Source organism: Anabrus simplex, chromosome 2, assembly GCF_040414725.1.
Source record: "Anabrus simplex isolate iqAnaSimp1 chromosome 2, ASM4041472v1, whole genome shotgun sequence".
Lineage (NCBI taxonomy): Eukaryota > Metazoa > Arthropoda > Insecta > Orthoptera > Tettigoniidae > Anabrus > Anabrus simplex.
The window spans coordinates 254,007,972-254,034,825 of NC_090266.1; the positions used below are offsets into that span (position 1 = coordinate 254,007,972).

General features: G+C 36.9%; 1 protein-coding gene across 1 annotated transcript in view; it reads right to left on the reverse strand.

Annotated features, from left to right (window-relative positions):
* Nucleotides 1–2,447: 2,447 nt before the first annotated feature.
* LOC136864028 (BTB/POZ domain-containing adapter for CUL3-mediated RhoA degradation protein 3) overlaps nucleotides 2,448–26,854 on the reverse strand; it is a 198,479-nt gene continuing 174,072 nt past the window's right edge. Inside the window, exon 5 of the mRNA XM_067140540.2 lies at nucleotides 2,448–11,674. Coding sequence (XP_066996641.1) covers nucleotides 11,474–11,674 — 201 coding nt within the window. The 3' untranslated portion in view covers nucleotides 2,448–11,473. The remainder of the gene's footprint in view (nucleotides 11,675–26,854) is intronic.

Consider the following 26,854-nt stretch of genomic DNA (forward strand, 5'->3'; position numbering starts at 1 on the left):
ACAACAACAACAACAACAACAACAACAACAACAACAACAACAACAACAACAACAACAACAACAACAACAACAACAACAGGGTGCCCATTAAATGCAAGTTTATAAATATCTGACTAATGTCTAACAATCAATTTAATAATTGATAAGTGTGTATTCAATGTTAATCAGTAATAGTAATGATAAACCATGACCAATTCAATTTAAATGAGAGTACAGCTGTAAATCATAAGAGTCATGCACTATACAGCACAAATTTTCACCACAAATTGGGGCATGTTTCTTGTCCTCCACAAGTTGTATGAAGTCAAGCAATGCAGGAAATACCAAATTAGGAAATTAAATCTTAAATGTTCAGGAATATTGTCTCTTGGGCAACAGAATAATCAATGATAATACAAGTGAAGAGGACATAAAATGCAGATTTGCACAAGTAAGAAAGGGCCACCTGAAGGAAAGGAATTTGCCTGATTCACACACACAAATATGCATATACGTTTCTGAAGACTTGTGTGGGAGCACGGCACTGTACAAAATACGTGAACAATAACTAGTGCAGTTGTGAAGAAAGTAGAAGCCTTTGAAATCTGGTGTTACAGAAAGACATTAAAGGTGAGATGGACAGATTCGATCACAAATGAAGATAATATAAAATCAAGTTGCCAAGTTGAGAACAATTTGAACTTTGAGCAGAAGAAGAGGTTGATTGGAAATATCTTACAATACCTAAGACTTATTCAGAAGTGTAAAGCCCCATTCACAATGCAAACATAACGTAACGTAAACTTAAAATTAACGTTAACTTAGAAGTCAGCGGCCATCTTATCTAATGGAACCATTTACATTGCGCTGTCGTAAACTTAACTGCAAGTCCGTAAAATTAAGGGATTGCAAACTCCAAGCTCTTGTGGTTAATTTTACGTTAACTTTAAGAACCAGCCAATCAGAGCAGAGGTAAACATTGTATTTTGTGCACGATATAATGACTTCTTTCGAATAACACTTGTATTTCTCTTTCAAAATAATCTTTGTGTGCATGTATGATAAAAGGAAAAAGAATTACAAAGACGCTGTACCAAAAGATATAATAGGTGGAAGTAAATATCTTGTAGCAATGAAATCTGACGGTAAATGGCGGGAGACAAGCTTGCAGCGCTGGCGAACGGACGAGAGACAATCCCTGTCATAAATAAAAAAAGTGTCCCTGTATATTTCTCAACATTATGACGGACTACTAGCTTACAAAAACGGTATCATCCAAACAAATAGATCCAAACATCTCATTGGGGTGTGATAGATAGGGGCATAGATGTTGGTAAAGGAGACCTTATATTTCTTTTTATTAGAAAAGGGGGAAGCAAATCGTAAGAAAGGCAAACAGTTCAGGTTTCATCCGCATGTCCAAAACGAACTGATGAGGGTCATTTCTTTACAGATTACTAAAATCGCACTGAGAGAACCTTCTTTGATTCAAGGGATGAACCCATTTCCTGCACCATTTCTTTTAGATCGCCTTTTCAGGTAGGCCTACACAGCTCCCAGGAGCAAAGCAATAGATGTTTGAAGTAATATGAATTCCGCTACCACGTTGTTTGATTCCATCGAGGTACTGAAATATAAAACTGCGAGATACCCCAAAAACCTACTTCAGTGCTAAATAACATGGCAGTGTTTTGATTGGCTGCTGTGTACTCTTTACGTTAATGTTACGCTCCTCCATTGTGAATACAACAAATTTTACGGTTACGTTACGTCGTTAAGTTTACGGTTACGTTTGCATTGTGAATGGGGCCTAAGGAGGTGACAAAGGGAGACTAAAACATTAGTATGACAAACAAATGAGAATAGATGCAGGATGCAGTAGTTGCAAAGATGTTAACACAGAAATGTGTCATCTGCATCAAACGGTACTCCCATCTGCTTTTTATTTTTGTTAGTCATCCGTATTGACGTCTAACCTTCACAAATTTAGCTTTGACATTTTCACTCCTTCCATTCTTATAAAAAATTGAAAAAGTAGCTCCTTTTGTTGTAAAAATGTCATCCCTCATTTCCTAAGGGAACAGTTTCCAGCTTACCTTCCACATTCTTACACGCTCCTTTTTGTATTTTCAGTGTACCTCTGCCTTACCTTTACAGCCATTGTTGGCTTTCATTCTGCTTCCAAAACCACAGAAAAGCAGTGTGACATAAACAACATATTCTTTCTTCATTTTCTTCTACTCCGCTAGACATTGGTACAGGTTTTTTAGCAAAGGATTATACAGCAGGATAGGAGCACCTTCTCAGGTGACAGCCTCAACATATGGTACACACAACCACTTTTTAAAAATTCAAGGCCACAGAGTGCTTACAGGAAGAAGAAAAAGGTACTTGAATATACAAATGTCGTGGCTCTCATCGGAATAAGGTTTTCATAGACTTTGATAACTTGGTTTTTTTAAACCCACTGTATTTCATAATTTATTGTCATGTAAAAGAGACAATAGAATCTATCTATAACAAAAACAGACTGTTTATAAATATATACAAGGGATTTCTATTCCATATGTACAGTAAATATATCTCTATATATCAAGAAATTTCATCACATGTGACATTTTGTTAACAAGAATGGTAAAATATATACAACTAATAAGACTGAATGTGTAATGTAGAGAACTGACATCAGCATATTTGAACCTTGGATCTTTGCTCCCATACACCAAATTCAAGATATATTTATCCACCCGCGTATAATAAAGCAATGACTTTCTTTTCCACATGGAAACCCCTAGCATACAATGGTAAGGTGTCCAAAGCACCAAGGGCAATATATAAAGTTTTGCAACCACCCATAGTCCTTGACCAAAAGCGAAACATCTCACGGGAGTGCAACCAAAATTTGTATGTTGCACGGCAGAGTCACCCTACAGAAATGCTGTTAATACCTGTTATGTTAGTCTCTGATAATCACAGAGTCAACCTGGGGTTGTGCATTACTGTCCAAAGCAAGAAGACTCTCTACCTTACATAAGTTTCTGTTCACATGAACAAAGATTATGTGGAACCTCGAGAATAATATTGTGAAGAGTTGATATTTTATTATTGTTTACATGAGTGAGAGTTACAGACTTCTTCCCTGGGATGTTTCTGCATTAGACTAGTTCATATTATGCTAACCCTGTTCCCATATAGTGTTCTATGCCACAAGAGGCAAACAAATTCAGTGTGACACAAACAAATAGCCGTATATCGTATGTCTTTCTTGTGTACAGGGTCACATTTGAGTTCCCAAATATACGTCGCCATTGTAAATAGTTGATTGTGTATATTATAGATGCCCCCACTCCCAGCTTCTGACTGCTGCATTAAGTCATGTGCAATTGCAACACTTAAAACAAAAAACACAATGACTGATAACCATTATAGTTCTAAGCTTAAAGTTTTGCCAAGATTCTTTTTTTTTTTTTTTTTTTTTTTGCTAGGGGCTTTACGTCGCACCGACACAGATAGGTCTTATGGCGACGACGGGATAGGAAAGGCCTAGGAGTTGGATGGAAGCGGCCGTGGCCTTAATTAAGGTACAGCCCCAGCATTTGCCTGGTGTGAAAATGGGAAACCACGGAAAACCATTTTCGGGGCTGCCGATAGTGGGATTCGAACCTACTATCTCCCGGATGCAAGCTCACTGCCGCGCGCCTCTACGTGCACGGCCAACTCGCCCGGTCCAAGATTCTCATAGAAAACTGTAACTCCCTCTTGTAATGTGTATTGAACTTAAGCTTGTTTTCATTGAACTTGAGACACTACCCCTTTATTCACCACTACTATTAATTGTGAACTTTGCCTCATCATTTAACTTCCAGTCTTAACGATCCTGCTCCTCAAAATCTAATGGCACCGTTATCTGTACACTTTGTAAATATGGATTAGATACTGGTACTGCATCACCGTATCTGAATTACTCTTATTTAGATATAAAATACTGTCTGGGTTATTCAATTGATGGGCAAGAACCATCTCTAACCTTTAGCAGATACACAATGACAAAACTGAATGTACATTGTAGAGATCCTTTCAGCTTATTTTTACTACGGACCTTACTTCTATAAGAGAGTTTAGGATATTTTAATCAAAACGTATATAACAGAGCAATGATCTTCTCTGACACATGGAAACAATTACATCACACTCGTGAAGTATCTAAGAAAAAGCTTTATTGAATTCGAAACAAAAGGACAAGAATTTTTATGAAAAAACCCCACGACTTGACAGGTATTTGAACCATGGTTTCCAGGGTGAGAAGCCAGCAACAATATTAATCTGCTAAGAGTCCACCTCTTCCCATCCCTTTTACACACAAAAGGCTATCAATGGTTTGTCTTATCCAAAATAAATTATTTGCAGGATTATAAGATATCTAGAGAGGAAATTAGCAACCTCCAACAGGTGCTAAAATAATAAGTAACAATTCTTTCTTCAGTGATTGAGGTGAAACGCTAGCAGCTGCCATCATCAATCAGTTTCTCCACACTACTGTCTTGCAGTCACAATAACATCACCCTTCAGAAATTTAATATCACAGTTATCTGGATATTTTTCCATTAGATATTCCATTTTCATAATGTATAATTGTATATACAGAATAATATATATTTTTTTTTGCTAGTTGCTTTACGTCGCACCGACACAGATAGATCTGATGGTGATGATGGGAGAGGGAAGGGCTAGGAGTGAGAAGGAAGCGGCTGTGGCCTTAATTAAGGTACAGCCCAAGCATTTGCCTGGTATAAAAATGGGAAACCACGGAAAAACATTTTCAGGGCTGCCGATAGTGGGGTTCAAACCTACTATCTCCCGAATACTGGATACTGGCCGCACTTAAGTGACTGCAGCTATCAAGCTCAGTCAGAATAATATCTGGGTTATTCATTCGATAGGCAAGAACCATGCATGCCCTTTAGTCAGTATGCAAGAATAAAATATGTAATAGAACTCCTCTCAAGAATATTTGAACCATGGACCTCCCTTTCACACACATAGTTGAGAATATTTTAATCCATCTAAATTATACAGCAATGATTTTCTTTCACACATGAAGCCAGGACATTACACTCTTTGGATGTGGACAGAGAAAAGAAAGAAAGAAAGAAAGAAAACAGGTATACCAAATTCGAAACACAGGGACCCGGTATTATCCTTCACAGTCTTCTCCACACTATTGCCTCACAGTCACACCTTTCAGAAATTTATCATCATCATTTGTGTATTTTGCTGACAGATATTACATCTTGACCTTCAGATAACCCCACATTCACCCTCCTATTCATGATTACCCTGCTTCTCAAAATTTAATGACAATGATGTCTTTATATTTTGCTAAAGGATATTCCAACATTGTATATGAATTACTCTCTAATTTGAAAATACAGTAGAATAATACTTGGATAATTCATCTGGATAGGAAAGAACCACACGTGCCTTTCAGTCGGTACACAAAAATAGAACGGAATGTGTATACTAGATAAATCCTCTCAGAAGATTTGAACCATGAACCTAGTTTCCATACACTAAGTTCACTGTATTTTAATCCACAATTATATACTGGAACAATAATTTTCTTTCACACATTAAGGCCACCATATCCCACTCCTTGGATTAAAAAACAACAACAAAAAAACGGTTTTATTTGTTACCAACCACACGAATATGATTTTTCATTTAGAAAATCCAACATGAATACACAGGTATTCAAACCATGGTTGCCAGGATGAGAAGCCAGCAATAACTAACTGGCTAAAGGCCCCTTTCCTGTTCTTTTTATTCATTTTAGTCAATGACCCTACTCCTCACAATTTCATGGCACTGATATCTGTATATTTTTGCCACAGTACATTCCATTACTGTATCTGAATACTCACTTATTTGAAAACAGAATAATACTTGGATAGGTTATATGATGAGCACGGACCACGCGTGCCTTTTAATCTGTATAAAAAACAGAATGGAATGTGTATAGTAGAAAAATCCTCTCAAAAGATTTGAGCCAAGGACCTACTTTCCATACACGAAGTTCACCTTAATCCACATTTATACACTGGGACAATTTCTCTCCAACACCCCCCCCCCCCACACACACACACGAAAGCCACTACATAACACTTCTTGGATGATTTTTTTTTTAAATTCAATACCAACCACAAGGACATGCATGATTGTTCATTTAGAAGATCCCACATGAATAGACAAGATATTCAAACCACAGTTGCCAGGGAAAGAAGCCAGTGACAACATCAATCAACAAACCCCTTTTCCTTTTTTTTAGTCATAAGGCTTTCGAGGGTTTCTCTGATTTGAAGTAAACTATTCGCAGGATTAACAGATACCTAAGAGGGGAAATCTGCAACTCCCAAGATGTGCTCCTTCAGTGACTATGAGACAAAACCCTATTAGCTACTAACTATTTTTGTTAATGACCCCACTTTTTGAGGAATTCAACATCACTGTTGTTTGCATATTGCAACAACAGATATTCCATTGACTTTTACATAAAACCACATTCACCTTCCGAGTGGTAACAAGACTGCTCCTCAAAATTTAATGCTAGTCTCTCTATTTTGGCATCAGATATTTCATATTCGTGACATCAGACTTGAAAAAACAAGTGCCCTTTGGGCTGATGACCTAGATGTTAGGCTCCATTAAACAACAAGTATCATCATATGCCCTTTACATTTAGATATATAATGTGTATTGCAGAAAACACTTCTAGGCAGATATGAACTACAGATCCTTGCTCCCATTACTAAAGTTACCTACGTCGAGCTTAGGATGTTTTAATTTACATGGATATAACAGAGGGCAACAATTATTCTTCACACATTGAAGCCTCCATATCATCTGCCCTGCATGCAAGAATTGGGAAGGTTTTCCTGTTCCTAAGCAGGATATCCTAATTTAATTATAGCTGTAGGGCCACAGTTAGCAATAAAGGGAACTGTTAATTTGTAAGATGAGCTAAGCTTAGTTATTAATAGTATTTTAGTAACTTTGAGACAAAACCCTACTTCGCTGTTACTCTTTGTTATGTCCCTCTGCTGACAATTCCGCTGTCTTGATGACCTTGGTCTCAACAAATGTAACCATGTTTTCAATATATTTTACCATATTCCATCTACTTCATAATGCATCACTCTGTATTACTTTAATATTTTAAATATTATATACAGAATAACTGAGCTATAAGTCTGATAGGCAGGATATACACAAGTACTTTGTGTTTTCCTTCTGTTTTTCCCTCTTCCCTTAATGACCTGTTATCCAGCTGTGTTCATTTACATGTATGACTTGATTTACACTTTTTTGTTCCTTTTCATTACTTAATTATGATTTGAAAATGAATGAAAATCCACAGCCTGTTCCCAGTCATTCGACCGGGTCAGGAATGGAATGAATAAAGCCCCCATCTAGCGGCGAGGATAGGAATTGTGCTGGCTGCCGAAGCCTGTCGCACTCCTTTGGGACAATGATTAATGTCTGACAGATGAAATGAAATGATATTGGAGAGTGTTGATGGAATGAAAGATGACAGGGAAAACGGGAGTACCCCGAGAAAAACCTGTCCCGCCTCTGCTTTGTCCAGCACAAATCTCACATAGAGTGACCGGGATTTGAACCAAGGAACCCAGCGGTAAGAAGCCGGTGCGCTGCCGCCTGAGCCATGGAGTCTTATTAATTATGTCTTATAGCTTAAAATTCTACCATGTAAGGGAGCTTTACACAATGTTAACATGCCATTTAAGAATTACAGCTACAATATATAAAATGTATAAATAAATACAAAACATTACAATATGTCTTTGATTGTCGTCTTTGTCTCTACACACACATAAACAAAAAATAATAAGTAACATTCCTGCTCAGAATAAAATTTTTAGTAGTTAAAATTAATGGGAGATCCTTCTAGGAAGAAAAAATTCATTAATGAGCAATTGTGTGTTCACAAGTGTACAGAAGCTTACTGTGATAATTTTATTTATTGTAGCAGAATTATTAACTCAAGGCAGTATGGGTCTTGCCCTGAGGTTCACTCAGCCGATACCAGAAATGAGTACCAGGTTAATTCTCGGGGGCAAAGGTGGCCAGGCGTAGAGTTAACCCGTCTACCCCATTAAGTGCCGAGGTTATGGATAATAGAAGCCTTTACCTACCACCCTTCCAAGGGCTTTCATGGCCTGTACGGAGATGACTTTGGAATATGGGTCTTCCAATTTAACAAGTTGACAGATTGGAAAGCTCCCCCATACTTAAATATTTTCCTACATAAAACTGAAATATGGCTTGGAAATATTCTTAAGTTATCACTAAGCAAGCAAGGTTCACAATATAACCATAGCAACTTTCTTCAAATAATTAACAGATATAATAGAGTTTCTTTTAAACTGCTGGGATTTTTAAAATTCTTGAATGATGGAGTGAAGATTTTTATTATGTTATAGATGTTCAAATGTAAGGTATAGTATTTTCAAATAATTTATTTCTATATGGACTTGCTGCTAGGAAGTTATTGATCATAAATTCAAAACCCAGCCGGGAATGGATTTTAAAATCACATTCAATATTAATACTAGCCATCTCTTTTCTTCTCAATGTTAATGGCAATAAATGGATGCACGCACCCACACACACATCTATCCACCCACACACACACACACCAGTTAACAGCCAAATTAGATGCATGGGTTAGAGAAATATATCACACAAGGGATAGGAACATATGACTAAGGAGAAGCTTAAAAATATGTTCATACAACACTAAAATTAAGTTAAAAAACAATATCACTGACATGCATCAATCATAAGTATGGTGTATAGACATGGTCCAATTATGAAATTTAAAAAAAATCAAGAGTGTTATGATTACCTTCAACGAAAAGGTTATGTTCATCAAATTTTATTTCTATTATAAATATACTGACCAGCAAAATTAATGGATCACTTGATTTTTCAAAGGAAAAAGCACGTTAAATTGTGAATTTTTAAAATTATTTACGCTGATTAGAGCCTCCGTGGCTCAGGTGGCAGCAGGTCGGCCTCTCACCGCTGGGTTCCGTGGTTCAAATCCCGGGCACTCCATGTGAGATTTGTGCTGGACAAAGCAGAGTCAAGACAGGGTTTTCTCCAGGTACTCCAGTTTTCCCTGTCATCTTTCATTCCAGCAACACTTTCCAATATTTCACTTCATCTGTCATTCATTAATCATTGCCCCAGAGGAGTGGGGCAGGCTTCAGCAGCCGGCACAATTCCTATCCTCGCCGCTAGATGGGGGCTTCATTTATTCCATTCATGACCCGGTCGAATGACTGGAAACAGGCTGTGGATTTTCATTTTAATTTACGCTGATTATTTTCATGAAAAAAACTATCAAAGTAACTAAGGGTAGCAATAACAGACCAATAATATTAGACAATTTTTTTTCATGAAAATAATCAATGTAAAAAAAAAGTTTCACAATTTAACAAGCTTTTTACTTTGAAAATTCAAGTGATCCATTAATTTTGCCAGTCAGTGAATATGCTCTACAAATCCTTGGTTACTTTAGAGCACCATTTTAGAACATAAAATTTCTGCAAGAATGATTCAACTTGTGAAAATCTTTACAACAAACTTTCCACCTTTACAATATCATAATTGTCTTTGTCAGCAACGTCAGCTATGATCTACTTGTGTTATTCAACATAAGTCCACCTTTCTGTAACTCATCGCATGAAGCTAATTTAAATGTGGCATTAATCTTGCACTGTCTATGTACACATGTCAATAACATGTGCAATATGTTTAGAATGTTGGGATATTTATATAATTAATTCATTTTATAAAGCCGCTTATGTTGTATTACATCCGCGCAATACACATATGTAACGATATTTTAACCCATGCAATAGTTGGACTTTGTGAATCACATCATATTCATGTTTGTGTTATTTTATTACTCAAGACTTGACAAGACGCCAATACGTGGCGCCACACGATCTATAGACTTTTTATCTACTGGTTTCATCATGTCCTTGCCATATTTTTAAATGACTTTATGTGTGACTGAAGATATCTTGAAAGCGGGACGAAACATGGTTTTTTTTTTTTCTAGTGGCTTTACGTCGCACCGACGCAGGCAGGTCTTATGGCGACGATGGGATAGGAAAGGGCTAGGAGTGGGAAGGAAGTGGCCGTGGCCTGAAGATACAGCCCTAGCATTTGCCAGGTGTGAAAACGGGAAACCACGGAAAATCATCTTCAGGGCTGCTGACAGTTTGATTCAAACCCACTATCTCCAGGATGCAAGCTCATAGCTGTGCGCCCCTAACCGCAAGGCCAACTCGCCCGGTGGACGAAACATGTATCACTAATATATCTTAATGCAGTTTTATCAATAAAGACGATTATGGTATTGTAAAGATGGAACATTTGTTGTAAATATTTTCACAAGCTAATACTTTTTGACAATATGGGCTTAAATATACAATTTATCACATATAATAATAATTATTTTATCACTTTCCTGTTATACAAGCAGAAAAAGACAAGACTAGGCAGTCCACACAGCAGCACTATATGTTCCTGGAGATAGAAAAATTTAATGGTACAACCATTTGCTTATGCATGAACATCATTTAACCCATAACCACAAAATTCCCATGCATGAACTGAATCACCGAATACACATCACGTGTTTTAAACTGTTTGATAAATTTTCTCTAACTGTCTCTAATGAATGATCAATAGATTAGATGCTTCAATATTATCCACAGATGTGCCCAAATTACAATCAAAACGAAAATTTTTGTTCACCTCACTCATCTCTACTGACGATGAAATATCCTTATTAAGGACTGCTAGCAAAAAGGACTTCAGAAAAGGTATTACTGAAAGAAAAAAAGATGAGGACAAGTTCAATTCCTTTTCAATGAAACTAAATTAGAAATACTGTCAAAGATATATAAGCACACTATTAATCAAGAGGGAAACATTAGAAAGGATTCTGTAACTGACAGAAACGGTTACGGTGGGGGAAGGGGAGAGAAATGCAGTAGTTCATTCTCCTAAGATGCATATAACTGTTCAAAAAATATGAAATTTATCTCTTAAAACATAATAATAATTAGACCATGTCTGCATTTCATACATTATTTGAAATGGCAGTTACTCTGACTTCGATTAAAATTGGTGTTTCATTCTAGTAACAGTATTCATTGAGAGATGCAAAAAATATTATGAACTGTCCATAATGGAATAAAAAGGAGATGGAATGATAAGATACTAACCAAAAAACTAATGCATTTGCAACTCAGTCACTTAAAAGTAAATTATCATTCCATTTTAGCACTCACTTTTTACTGCTACCAGTACTGTAAAAGTAAACAGAAGTAGAAAATAAATTACATCTTGTATACCACTTGCTGATACTACTAAAAAAATATATCCATTTAATACTGCATTATGCATTATTCTGTTTATTTGAACGAAGCCTTGCAAGACCAGAGCGCTCTTCTTCTTCATCACTTGTGTACGATGACATGCCAGCTACTGCTCCTCTGGTGGAAGTTGCTTGCATTAGTTCTTGATCAGGACCCGTCCTGTTCTCATACAGGAGTATATTAAGTGTTTCCTCATAAATACGAGCCTCAGGGAACTCAACCTATGGAAAAGAAAAGAAAAATTAAGAATGTGCTTCCTGGCACACAACCACATCTTGATAGTAATGACTAATTGCTGATTATTAAGAAGCAAGCAAGCTTGCAGTCTAACACGGTCATTAACCCAGTGATCAATAGCCATAGCATGTCTAGTTTATACTTTTACATAGAATCTCAACAGGGACTGTTAATTTCAAACATACTTGGTGCATAAGCTGGGATACAAATCGCGGCCACTTCAGTAAGAAGGCAGTGATGACATCATCTACTACACCTCTAGATGATTGTAGAACTTACAGGTACTATACTGTGGAAAATACAGGTCTTACAGAACCTCACATTCCCTATGCTTTTATCCAGCACAAATTTTGAGTAATCATTAACATTTGAATACGTGATGCATCACTGAGAAACCAATATTTAAATATCTGAGTTGTGAAGGAGCCTAATATGCTAAAACTTAAGAGGAAATAATTTTTGAACTCTTGTGTACAAAAGAAAAAATCCATCCAGCTGCAGTACCCGTTTCAGGAATCACTGGAGTTTTGATGATGATGATGATGATGATGCTTGTTGTTTTAAGGGGCCTAACATCTAGGTCATCGACCCCTGATGGTACGAAATGAGATGAAATGCAACGACAAAATAAAAATGCAAAATCCTCCACGGACCAGAATTCAAAGCGTGTGGACGAAGAATGAACAGATGGATATGAAGTTAAAACAATCAGTGAAGCTGACCCGCAATGCCTCAGTCTCAGAAACTGACGTAAAACAACAGTAATACTGACCTAGGGGCTGCTTCTATAGATCAATACTGAATCGATGATGCTTGCAAGCTAAAGGGGTCCAAAATATAGGTCATCGGCCTCTCACAATGGTACTTATCGCTTGGAAAGTAGAACGATGGTATTTGTCATGGCGCGGTACCAGTCAAAAGTATCGTAGACTCGTGGTATACCAGACATTATGGTACTACTCAGTTAATGAAACTCGCACATGTAATAAAGACCTATGGTGTGTCGCACATAGCGGCGCCATTTACAGGAAACGCAAACTTATGATTTTCATCACATAAGTGTACTAACCACAGGGACTTGTACTATCCCGTGGTGTTTCTTATATAGTGGGTACTAATCATAGGCAAGCCAGAACCCTGGTGTCGCTCATAAAGTGATACTAATCACAGGTACCGTAAAAGCCTGACCGCACGGTGCTCCTGTGTGCTACTAATCACAAACCTATTCGGTACCTGACATAGTGGACTACGCGCAAGTAATTGTGAACCTTGGTGTTCTCCGCGTGGTGGTACTAATCACAAGTAGTTTCATGGTTCTAATCCAATCATCCCTTGGTCGCCCCTTTTAGTCGCCTCTTACGACAGGCAGGGGATACCGTGGGTGTATTCTTCGTCTGCGTCCCCCACCCACAGGGGGTACTGCAGTTTTGATGCGATGTCACTAGCAATGTGTTTTCTTTCCAATAAACTCCAACGGGTTCGTGCAGGCTAAGGTGTTTAAAAAAAAAAAAAAAAAAATATGGTATTAGGGGAGTCCTTAGAAGTGGGGCAATGACGGGATTTTTTGTTTTTTGTTTTTTTGCTATTTGCTTTATGTCACACCGACACAGATAGGTCTTATGGCGACGATGGGACAGGAAAGGCCTAGGAATGGGAAGGAAGCGGCCGTGGCCTTAATTAAGGTACAGCCCCAGCATTTGCCTAGTGTGAAAATGGGAAACCACTGAAAACCATCTTCAGGGCTGCCGACAGTGGGGTTCGAACCCACTATCTCCCGGATGCAAGCTCACAGCTGCGCACTCCTAACCGCATGGCCAACTCGCCCGGTAATGATAGGATTAAGATCAGAAAGAACTGCATTCACCTAGAAAGAGAGTCAGCCGAATACTGGATACTGGTCACACGTAAGCATGAACTATTTAAGAGTGATTGATGCTCTCCCCTGTTTTTATTATTGAGCTTGAACTTTTACGAGTAACTCAACGCAAGGAACTGTGAGCTAATTATTTATGGCTATTTAGTTAATTGTCATATGAATTATTCTTCAGACTTTTCTTACAAGATCGAATAAGGTGGTACGCAGGACAATTCTTCCTGTACTGCATCTGCCCCCTGTCCCTTTCTTCTCCTTGAAATAGGGTTTGACATGTTGTTTTGTAGATTCATGGTTTATGTACCATTTAATCCACCTCTTTTGTGAGGGAAGTTAGTAATTTGATCCCTACTGTGTTTGTGGGTAACAGTACCCTTTTTAAATGCTGTACCATATTCCTGAATGTGGCTAGATCATGCTATCATGTGTTATTATTCAAGATCTTTTCTTTTTAATATGTCACTGTTGGTTTCAAATTTTGTTTTAAAACTTGTGTTCTGTCTTGTTTTATTATGTTATTGTTTTGATTATTCAAATTATATGTTGCAGTCTAAATGTTGAACTTGAGTCCTCTTTTGTTTCATCCTGGTTGTTGAGTCCCCTTTTTTTTTCATCCTAGTTACTTTCCTCTTATTTTATACTTACCATGGACAACCTCCGCTTTTCCAGCTGCTTCCAACAAAAACTTACGCTAAGTTGACATATGAATTGCCTGCAATAAATGCCAACAAACTGTCAGTTGGCTATTTTCTCTATTTTTTGGTAATCTTCCTCGTCTTTAATAATAATAATAATAATAATAATAATAATAATAATAATAATAATAATATTGATGCAACTGTTTTGTCACCACTTGCATGGAAATTACAATACGTATGTATGTATGTATGTATGTATGTATGTATGTATGTATGTATGTATGTATGTATGTATGTATGTGTAATGTTTCACCACACTTAACTACTATAAAAACTGATTAACTCATTCAACAATCATTTGCAGTTGTTGCAAATGCTTATTTTCCACACCCTAGTTATTGCTATTTGTAACTGGACTGTTCTAATTAATTACATATTTTTCAGACTGACTGCATTTTAAGTGAATAAGGTTGTGAGTACCAAATATCATTTTTCTTTCTCTCTCTCTCTCTGTCTCTTTTGTGGCCAATTTTATTTTCACCTTATTAATGATCTTGTTAACCATTTCTATTTTATAACCGTTATTGAGTGCCAGATCTTACACCAGATAAAAATAAGAAATCCAAATTTGCAATTTTTACATTTACTAACCCAGCTATATACCAAATCACTAATACCATCAAAAAACGAGATTTTAACATTGCCTTCAAAACCCAAAACACGAACTGAAATATTTTCTTCAAGCACAATAAAGTTAATATAAATAGTAATCAATATCAAGGATCTGGAATATATAGGCTCGCGTGCACAGAATGCAATTTTTCGTACGTTGGCCAAACTGGCCGAAGCTTAATGATAAGATATCTCTAACACAAGAAACATTCTGCAATGGGTGCACACATGCTAGAAACTGGACACAGTTTTACAACTATTGAAAGGGATTTTAAAATTTTAAGAAGAGTAGAAAAAGGAAAAGAAATGACGGAATTGGAAAACATATAAATTCATTTAGATCAACAATACAACAAAAATAAAAACCTAAATGACAAAATTGAAATAAAGAACCCCATCTTAGTACAATTACCGGAACTAATACAAATGCTTAAATCAGATATAAATAAATTCTATAAACATTTTAATCCGACAAAAGTTAATGGCTTATTGACGCAAACAAACTCAACTCCTCCCCTTACTTCTCCTAGACAATCCCCTCCACAATCTACTGCAGCTATCAATGCACCGCCTACCTTAACTTCCCCTTCCCACTCCCCGCCAAAACGTAAACTCATCCACATTCACTCATATAATACAAGAAGTGCAAACAGAACAACAAGTAATTCTCAAGAGGCTAGGAGTAACACCAAACAATTAGGCAGCAGAAAGAAAAGTAAGTGACAATTCTTCCAATAAGAAGTTATACAGAATTATAATCAAAACCATAAACATATAATTTTTTATCTTTCATTAGAGATATACCAACAAGCCATTATGGAACATACGAGAACATTTTAAATCCAATATCACATTAGAAAGTATTTCATCAACAAGTTTGTTCACGAACAATATTATCCTATTGACAATATAAAATTAATACCAATACATTTGTATAAATGTTACTCCAGCAACGAGAAGAAGTCAAATGTCCATAACATAGACAATTATCAACTGCAGAAAATTGTCAATATAGTTTACGAAATTTTAATGACAATCACACAAGTTAAGCAATATGAATTAATACAATTAGCCAGATCTCAAAAGTTTTTATTTTTATTTATTCTTTATTTTTTCAAACAATTTAAAAGATGTTGAGTTTCGTCAACAAAATGTTAAACTTAGAAAGATTTTAGACAAAAAGTTTTAACTTAAAGACATAATTTTATTGTTGTGTGACTTTTAAAATGTTATAAGATTTGTCAATTAGTTTTATAGGAATAATCTTGATCCAAAAGAATTGTTTCATGATCTTATACAACCTTAAGTGAATGATAGTTGGCTGATGATGCTCACGAAAAGGAGCGAAACATGTACCATATAAACATCTTAATAAATATGTAAGTTTGTACTATGTTTTTATTGTATTGAATAGGTGGTAATTAAGAAAATTATAAGAATTTGTATCACAAGTAGATCTTCAATACGGACAAAGAAGATGAAATTTATAACCTGCAATAAGTGGTATGTTCTGAGCTGCCAGCGGACAGATGGCGTGGAATGGCATTAGTAGACGAATAAGTTTGAGTGGCGTTTATAAAAGTAGGAAAGATCACGATATGAAGATAAAGTGGGAATTCAAGAGGACAAACTGGGGCAAATATTCATTTATAGGAAGGGGAGTTAGGGATTGGAATAACATACCAAGGGAGATATTCAATAAATTTCCAATTTCTTTCAAATCATTTAGAAAAAGGCTAGGAAAACAACAGATAGGGAATCTGCCACCTGGGCGACTGCCCTAAATGCAGATCAGTATTGATTGATTGATTGATTCATTGAACTGGCCATTTAGCTCGTTGGGCCATTAGAATCTCGGCTTACCAGTTTGAGGTCGGATAATGTACTAGCCGACTCTCTTAGTCGAATGTTTTCTCCTAAAGATGTTCACGAGGACGATTCTTCAAATTCCCCCTCCCTTAACCCGTTGTCTATTTCTGGGGCAACATTGTCCAATGCTCCGTTGTTGCATCACAATATTGCGAAGGTTTAAAATGAAGATCCTGTATTAGGATCTGTGATCCAAGAATTAAGGAAGGGAAATTCTGTTGCTCCGCATATCTTGAGAAATGGGGTCTTGTGCTGTCCTTCTTGTCACGATCTAAAGATGAAGGTGGTGGTGCCCGCCGTCCCGGTTCCCATTATATTTAAATACTACCATGAAACTCCCCTCGCAGGTCATCAAGGAGTGTTGAAAACCAGAGAGAAAATTCCAGAGAACTTCATTTGGAAGGGGCTGGATGGGGAGGTTCGTGAACTGCTTAAGGCCTGTAAAATTGGTAGGATTAGTACACCGATGGTTAATACCAAGGTTGGGTTTTTGTCGTCTACCCAAGCGACTTGCATAGTTTTATCTCCCATATGCAGTTATCAGACTGTGCCACATAAGAGGCTTCTGATAAGTTCACCTGCATACACCCCAGCATCAGTGGGTAGGGTCTGACACATCCCACTCTGATGAGTCTAGTGTCAGACCTAAGACGAAATGCTGGTTAATAGAGCAAACGCCTGAAAAGCCATACATCCAATTTTTGATCTGATTTTTGATATGCTCTATTGGCGGAAAAATATCTAATTCCCTTCATGGGAATTTAGTATTACCATTTGGAATTGCTAGGCGGGCATTAATTCCATTGTGGAGTTTTATCTCCCATATGCAGTTATCAGACTGTGCCACATAAGAGGCTTCTGATAAGTTCACCTGCATACACCCCAGCATCAGTGGGTAGGGTCTGACACATCCCACTCTGATGAGTCTAGTGTCAGACCTAAGACGAAATGCTGGTTAATAGAGCAAACGCCTGAAAAGCCATACATCCAATTTCTGATCTGATTTTTGATATGCTCTATTGGTGGAAAAATATCTAATTCCCTTCATGGGAATTTAGTATTATCATTCAGTACGTCGGGCCTCTCCCCAAATCAAAATGGGACGGGAATAATTTGTTTTGGTTTGTGTAAATGGGTTTCCTCGTTTCACGTGGCTGTTTCCTACTAAGCTTGCTACCGCAAACACCGCGGTGAGATGTTTGAAGACAATTTTTTCTACCTTCGGCCCCTGTCAGTTTCTACTTTCTGATAATGCCAGAGCTTTTATGTCTAATTTGTTTAGGAAGTTTTGTTTTAGCCTCTCCATCTTGCATGTTACCACATCCATGTACTATCCCCAGCAATCATACACGAAGAGGGTAAACCACAATTTAAGTTCTGCCCTCATAGCTTTTCATCAAGAGGATGTTCTGAGGTGGGATACGTCCATCCCCTGGTTAGCTTTCGCTTTCAACTCTGATATTCACGAGGCCCGTAAGACGTCACCTTTCTCTCTCAAGTTTTCCTTTGTCCCCAATTCTCCTTTATCTAACTTGTGGAGCATAAACGAATTGTTGCCCGAGAACATCGATCCTCCTAATGTTAGGGCAACCTGGAAGCGTGCCATGGAAAACCTTAAGGTCTCTAACTTAAAGAAACAGCACCGCTACAATCAGGGGCGTAAACCTACCGGCCTGGCCATCGGTGATAGTGTTCGTTAAGAATTTCGCCCCGTCCAGAAAGCTGGCTCCTCGTTTTTGGGGACCCTGTACTGTGCTGGAGTTTTGAAAAATCGTGTTACTTTACTTCTTAGGGAACTGATGGTAGAAAGGATTTTTAGGGTCCACCTCTCCCAGGCCAAACCGGCCTAAATTTCCTTGAGCCGCTTCATTTTGGGACGCGTTATTTGCTTTGCTTTGATTTTATCGAGGAGGGTTTCCTTGCCTCATTTTTTTGGATGGCATATAACCTTAGTTTGTGGGGCATTGGATCTTGTTTGATTGTTTAATTGTATGTTGTGCTTATGCTAACTCACGCCTGACCCCTTGTCTCCCTCTCCCTTTTCTTTGCTTACTTCCCACCTTGACTCCACACCCGTGCCTGGTTATTTTCTCTGGCGTGGCGATCTGATTTTCTCCCGGTCCATCCTTGAATCTTTAAAAATTGGAAATATATTGTCGGTTCTCTGTTTATTGTTCCAGCTGTTTGGAGGATTCATTGTGCCCGAGCTCTCTGGGAGAGCCCCTCAGCGGAGTTTGTTGGTGCCTACTACATCTCTGAAAGCCAAGTTTTCCAGCTTGTTATGGAAAATTACAATGTATCTGGAGCCTTATTCCTGCCGAGTTGTTCTTGGCTATTTCATCATGGATAACTCGCCTTCTTCACAACCACTCTTCCTGCATGATGGTTCATTCTGAGGACTGTGTGGGGATTACCTACCTCCAATCTTTCGACCCGCTGTGCCAAATTTTTTTCCGCCTGTTTCACCGCCAGACTTTCAAGCTATCATTGGATGAACTTAAATTTTTTGCAAAGGAATCCTTGCCTGGTGAGCGTGTTGCTCGCAGTGGAATCTGTGCAGTTTCATGTGCTTACTTGAAATTGTTGCTTATGAGCTTTCAAGAATGACTGAATGTGTGTTAAATGTCGAAGCTTTCATCGGGACTTCTAACCCGACTTCATCTTTAAGGCGGGGAGGTCTGTACTGTGGAAAACCTTCTCCTTTCTTGTTTCTATAGCCTGGCCATTCTCGTATTACGCTTGCAAGCTGTGTTTGTAAACTGTTTATCTTAATTTGTATGTGTTTGAATGTTTGTTTTATCTGGCTTCTATTCTTCCCCACCCATAATAATGTGATATTTCCCCCCTTGTCCCGCATGGCTCCAGGGTAATGGGGAATGTCTTCCCGCTCTGGAGTGTTCGCTCTGTCCTCCCTCTGTTGCCCATGACCTACGGCCAAGCCCCTCCCCCTTGCGGCTGTCCAATGAAAGAGGATCCTCTTTAACACATGACCTTGTCCGCTCTCGAGCAGGTTGTCGGCTAATTGTGCTCAGTGTCATTCTTGGTGTCGAGCTGAACGCTGCACGTTGCGGGCTGGTCCTGCAGCAGCTTGAACTGGGCAATCTCTGGCGTGGAGGTAAGAAAGCGAGGCCTTTATGTTTCTCCTGTGTAATGTAGATGTTGGGAAGGGCTTGAGGTAGTTGAAAAAGATTTTTTTTCACTATGTGTAAATATACTTTGTACAAGTGGAGCCCCCTTTAGGTTAAAAACTTAAGGGCTGAGGCCTGGTTGGATGTAAGCCAAGCCTTGTTTAGATTCAACTATTATGTATTTCAGTCTGCTTGGACTTATATTTCCTTTAGGTACTTTCGTCCTTATTTAATTGGAGGACAAATAAATGTAAATGTGGTTAAACTGATCTTATATTGTACTTACATATTAACTTTCGAAGGCTTATAATTAACTATGGTAGAAGACTATACGCTTCCCATATGTTTACTCTGTCGAAGTATGAAAGGTGCTAGTGCATCTTGGAAAGTCTTAGCCTTTTCTCATTACCTTTGTTGTGTTAAGCCCTGGGTTTGTCCTTACTTTCTTGTTATATGAAGTGTTTTTAACTAGACGGTTAATGCCAGATTTTTCTAGAATTACTGGGCTCTGACTCATTGTTGAGCAGTTTAAGAAACCCTTCCAAGTTGAATATTGTGAAATTATGAAGGCTTATTTAATGAGGGCTGGACCCCACTGTTATGTACTACTACGTTAATCGGTTACTTATGTAAGAGAACTTGTCAGATTGTATTACTATGCAAACGCTTGTTGTATCCTTCTAATTTTGTTTTAAGGCATATTGTTACGAAGTACTGTAAAGCAAGTAGTTCCTTTCATCTAAAGAAATTTTTGGGCATTATTAACTTTTTGTGTCTTCTACTCCAGCTCCTAAGGGCCTCTGCTTCTTTTCAAAGAGTTACCAGGTAAACTGCCGGTACAACAGGTATTAAAAATTTCTTCGCGTAGGGTCGCACCCTACTACTTTTTCCCAAAATGTTGATAAAAGAAGTGCAACGATTATGCAATGAAATATGATATGAACAAACAAAGGTAAAATATTACAGCCTTGTCTAACCCCTGTAAGTACCTTGAACCAAGAACTCATTCTACCCTCAATTCTCGCTGCAGCCCAATGTTGAACATAAATACCTTTGATTGCTTTTAATAATCCACCCTTAATCCCATAGTCCCCCAGAGTGGCTAACATTTTTTCCCCAAGGTATTCAGTCATATGCCTTCTTTAGATCTATGAAAAATAAACATAACTCTTTATTCCTCTCTCAGCATTTTTCAATTACCTGCCGCATACTGAAAATCTTATCCTGTCAGCCCTCCTGTGGTCTAAAACCACACTGGTTTTCATCAAACTTATTCTGAATCACTGACTGCACTCTGCCATTCAATATGCTAGTGAACACCTTGTCTAGTATACTGATCAATGAAATACCTTGATAGTTGTAGCAATCCTTCCTGTTCCCTTTTTTATACATAGGAGCAATTACTGGTTTTGCCCAATCACAATGTACTTCACTAACATTCCATGCTAATCTAATTACTTTATGAAGCCATTTTATCCCTGCCTTCCTACTATATTTCATCATTTCAGGTCTAATTTCATCCATCCTGCTGCTTTATGACAATGGAGTTTATTTATCATTCATTCCACTTCCTCAACATAATTTCTTTCTTTACAAATTGCTTTAAGTCACGCCGACACAGGTCTTATGGCGACAATGGGGTAGAAAAGGGCTATGAGCGGGATGGAAGCGGCTGTGGCCTTAAGGTACAGCCCCAGCATTTGCCTAGTGTGAAAATGGGAAACCACAGAAAACTATCTACAGGGCTGCTGGCAGTGGGGTTCGAACCCACTATCTCCCGAATGCAAGCTCACAGCTGTGCGACTCTAACCGCATGGTCAACTCACTTTGTCAAGTGTAATTTCACCATCACTGATCTCCTCCCCATGCCCCATGAGCTCTGTTGTTCGCGTCATCACCAAAAAGATTTCTTTTTACGCTGAGAAAATTTTTTCTTTCTACCTGTCCAGTTAAAATACGGGATTTTTGTCCACCTTATTCAATACAAAATGTTGTTAACTCTAAAATTAACACATAGATAGTTTAAAGCATAGACATGTTTTGATCCTTTGGATCATCATCAGTACATAAAAATTTTATAAAACAAAATATAAAGACATTTGTGTGAAAAGTTTCTCTCATTGCAATCTTCTTTTGTGGAAAAGTTAATGCGTGTTTTTCGTCATTGTATGTAACTATTGTTATAAAGATCTTAGTTTTTGTAGATAAATAATACAATTTGGTTGAATCTTTTGTGCCTGTTGGTCTTAGTATAGTTAAATCGGAACTTGACTTTTCAGATTACCAAAATCTTCCCGAGACTTCTTTTTGTATTCTACTAGTTTTGCTCTGCTTCTTTCATATTATAAATAAAATTCTAGAGGGTTTGTTGTCTGTAATGTCATTTATTTCGCCAAATTTTGATATATTTAACCGTTTCAAGTCAATTCAAGATCGTATCAGTAGTTTTTTGCTTTCTCGTGTGTTTGTTCCACCATCATGGGTAAAAGGCTGAATAGATTTCGACCAAACTTCATATTTAAAGTCTACCCATCCACGAGCAGGTTTCAATATGTACATAATTTAAAAAATCACTGAATAGACTGGGGGTTAACACAAAAACCAGGAGTTTTTTTTTCTTTCAATTTTCTCTTGCAGACTATGAATCTCATTGTTGAATCCGTATTGACTGTTGAACTACTTACAAAACCATACAAAAACTATTTTAATTCTCCTAGTATATACTATATAGTTCTTATGTCCAACTAAGATGAAATTTCACACATAAATAGACATGTTTCGACCTGGCATTGGGCCATCCTCAGTAAGACATGTATAATGTATTAAAAACATAGGAGACACACAAAATTATATGTTACATAAGTTTTTTAGGAAGCACGATGAAGTTAAAAAACTGAAATGTTGATCCTTAAAACAGTCTTGAGCTGGAGGTATTTCTGTTTCAATAGTTTTGTTCTCCATTGTGGATCAACTGATATCTGTATACTGTTGGCTTAGATTTTGTGTTCTGTCATGGGCTGATGTACATAAGCATTATTGAAGCTGAACCGTCTGGTTTTAGTCTCCAAAATGGATAATACAAATCTAATTAGGGTGAAAAGTGGTGACTAACAGGAACAAATATTTAGATTAAGTTATGAAGAACAAAAATTACCTTACAATACGTGGCCCGCTTGTATCGCCCGTGTCGTCTGTATGGAGCCCAGCTCTCGACAGACTTGCTCCCGCAGTCCAGAAGCAAGACGTGTTGCTGCAAGGAAGTGAAGTGGGGAAGTGGGGCAGGGCTTGCGGGAGAAAGGGAGTATGCAGAATAATGGGGGTGGTGACTGAAACAGAGTGTAATAATTGCGAGTTCTTATGTTCCTGTTTTTTCCTACAAATGATCAGAATAAGAGATTCCCATATTACGTTCTTTTTTTCATTTATCTCATTTAATTTGAGGGCTGGGTTCTTATACTGATTCATACCAATTTAAAAATTCTCTAAAATGTTGAGTAGTGGACCTGTTTGTTAACGTTGTGTAATTTTTAGATCTTGAATTATTGTAGTATAATTGTGATTATAGTCTTTATGATGGGTACTCATGGCAGAGAAACGATTATAATTTAAAGCGTTGCAATGTTCTGTGTATCTTATGAGGAAGTTCCTACCAGTTTGTCCGACGTAACTTGACCCGCATCCCTGACATTTCAGTTTGTATATCCCAGAATTTGTGTATTTATTGCTAGTATTTACTGTGTGAGAGTTAAATAATATTCTTTCATTAGTGTTGCTGGTTTTGAAAGCAACTTTTAGGTTCAATTTTCTTAGGACGTTGGTGATTATGTGTGTATTATTATTGTTAAATGTGAATGTGGCATATTTCTCTTTAGTTTTTGACTCTTTCATTAAAGTAGTTGCGGGATTGTTATTATGTTTATTGATTAGCTTATTTATAAATTTTATGCTGAATACATTGTTCAGAGCTATTTCGCAGATGGTCTTGATTTCTTTTTTCAAGTTTTTCTTTGAGAGCAGGATTTTTAAAGCTCTTCCTAACATGCTATTGTAGGCAGCTTTTTTGTGAGCTTCAGGATGTATTGAATTTTGTTTAATGGTGTTGGCAGTGTAAGTTGGTTTCCAGTAAATGTTAAATGCCAGATGATTATTCTTACAACATGATAGTGTTATGTCTAAATAATTGAGTGATTGTTCTTCATTTCCATAGTGAATTTAATATTCTGATCTAAACTGTTGAGTAGTTCTAAAATTTCATTTTCTTCATTAACATTGATATCTATGATGGCTAGCACATCGTCAACGTAACGTGATCAGTATTTTATAGCTTTGATCTTATCTATGATGTTTGTGTGTTCTAAGTGGTCCATATATGTTCGCCAAAATACTAGAAGACAGTGCTCCCAGAGGTAAACCTGTCCGTTGGCAGATTTTATTCTGAAAAATGAAATAATTATTACTTAAAGAGAATTTTTATATGCCTAAAAACTCATCTATTTCACCTATGCTTGATTTACTAAATTTCATTAAATTATTCTGTATCTAATTTATAGTGGTTTAAAGGGGATATGGCATACATATTGACGACATCAAATGAAAGGATCTTGCGGTGTTCTGATACCTTTATATGTTTTACTCTTTCGCGAAGTTCTATGGAGTTCTTTATCTTTGTGTTCGCTTGGTAGTGATAATTTGTACCAAGGAATTTTGAATAAATTCAGATAATTTGTTTGTGGGCTACCCCTAAAATTGATAATAGGCCATATAGGGATGTTAGCCTTATGAATTTTGGTAACTCTTTTGCTACGAGTAACCTAGGATTCATGGCAATGAGTTTTTTCTTTTCAAATTCATTGAAAAGGAAAGTACTATTATTGACTATTGATTTTAATTCTTTTGGCAGGTTATTTAAGGGATTCTTCTTGATAATGTCAAAGTTGTTTTCCGCAAAAAAAAAAAAAAAGCTTTTTATTAATATAATCGTTACTCTCCATAATTACTATTACATTCCCTTTATCAGATTTGGTCGCTATTAGATCACTGATCATGGAGAGGAACAATTATATTAATAAAACGCATTCGTTTTTTGCGGAAAATAACTTTGACGTAATCAAGAAGAATAACCTGCAAAAAGAATTAAAATCAATAGTCAATAATAGTACTTTCCTTTTCAATGAATTTGAAAAGAAAAAACTCATTGCCATGAAAAACTAGGTTACCCGTAGCAAAATCGTTACCAAAAATTCATAAGGCTAACACCCCTATATGACCTATTATCAATTTTAGGGTTAGCCAACGTACAAATTATCTCAATTTATTCAAAATTTCCTTAGTATACATTATCACTACGAAGCAAAAACGATAAGAACTCCATAGAACTATGCGAAAGAATAAAACATATAAAGGTACCAGAACACCACAAGATCCTTTCATTTGATGTCATCAATATGTATGCCATATCCCCTTTAAAACCACTATAAATTTGATACAGAATAATTTAACCAAATTCAGTAAATCAAGCATAGGTGAAATAGATGAGTTTTTAGGCATATTAAAATTCTCTTCAAGTAATAATTATTTCATTTTTCAGAATAAAATCTGCCAACGGACAGGTTTACCTATGGGAGCACTGTCTTCTAGTATTTTGGCGAACATATATAGACCACTTAGAACACACAAACATAGATAAGTATATTGTACATTGTATATACATGAAGTGGTTAAGTGTAAGAAAGGGCCAGGAGCCCTAACTTCGCCACAATAAAGACGCTTTAATAATAATAATAATAAGATCAAAGCTATAAAATACTGGTCACGTTACATCGACGATGTGCTAGCCATCATAGATAGCAACGTTAATGAAGAAAATGAAATTTTAGAACTACTCAACAGTTTAGATCAGAATATTAAATTCACTATGGAAATGAAGAACAATCACTCAATTATTTAGACATAACACTATCATGTTGTAAGAATAATCATCTGGCATTTAACATTTACTGGAAACCAACTTACACTGCCAACACCATTAAACAAAATTCAATACATCCTGAAGCTCACAAAAAAGCTGCCTACAATAGCATGTTAGGAAGAGCTTTAAAAATCCTGCTCTCAAAGAAAAACTTGAAAAAAGAAATCAAGACCATCTGCAAAATAGCTCTGAACAATGTATTCAGCATAAAATTTATAAATAAGCTAATCAATAAACATAATAACAATCCCACAACTACTTTAATGAAAGAGTCAAAAACTAAAGAGAAATATGCCACATTCACATTTAACAATAATAATATACACATAATCACCAACATCCTAAGAAAACTGAACCTAAAAATTGCTTTCAAAACCAGCAACACTAATGAAAAATTATTATTTAACTCTCACACAGTAAATACTAGCAATAAATACACAAATTCTGGGATATATAAACTGGAATGTCAGTGATGCGGGTCAAGTTACGTCGGACAAACTGGTAGGAACTTCCTCATAAGATACACAGAACATTGCAACGCTTTAAATTATAATTGTTTCTCTGCCATGAGTACCCATCATAAAGACTATAGTCACAATTATACTACAATAGATCAAGATCTAAAAATTCTACAACGTGAACAAAAAGGTCCACTACTCAACTTTTTACAGAATTTTTATATCAGTACGGATCAATATATGAACCCAGCCCTCAACTTAAATGAGACAAATAAAAAAAAGAACGTAATATGGGAATCTCTTGTACCGATCATTTGTAGTAAAAAACAGGAACATAAGAACTCACAATTAACACTCTTTTTCAGTCACTGCCCCCATTATTCCACATACTCCCATTCTTCCGCAAGCCCTGCCCCATTTCCCCACTCCACTTCCTTGCAGCAACACGTCTTGCATCTCGACTGCGGGAGCAAGTCAGTCGAGGGATGGGCTCCATAATCAGAGGACACAGGTGATACAAGCGGGCCATGTAACTCAAGTCAATTTTCGTTCTTCATA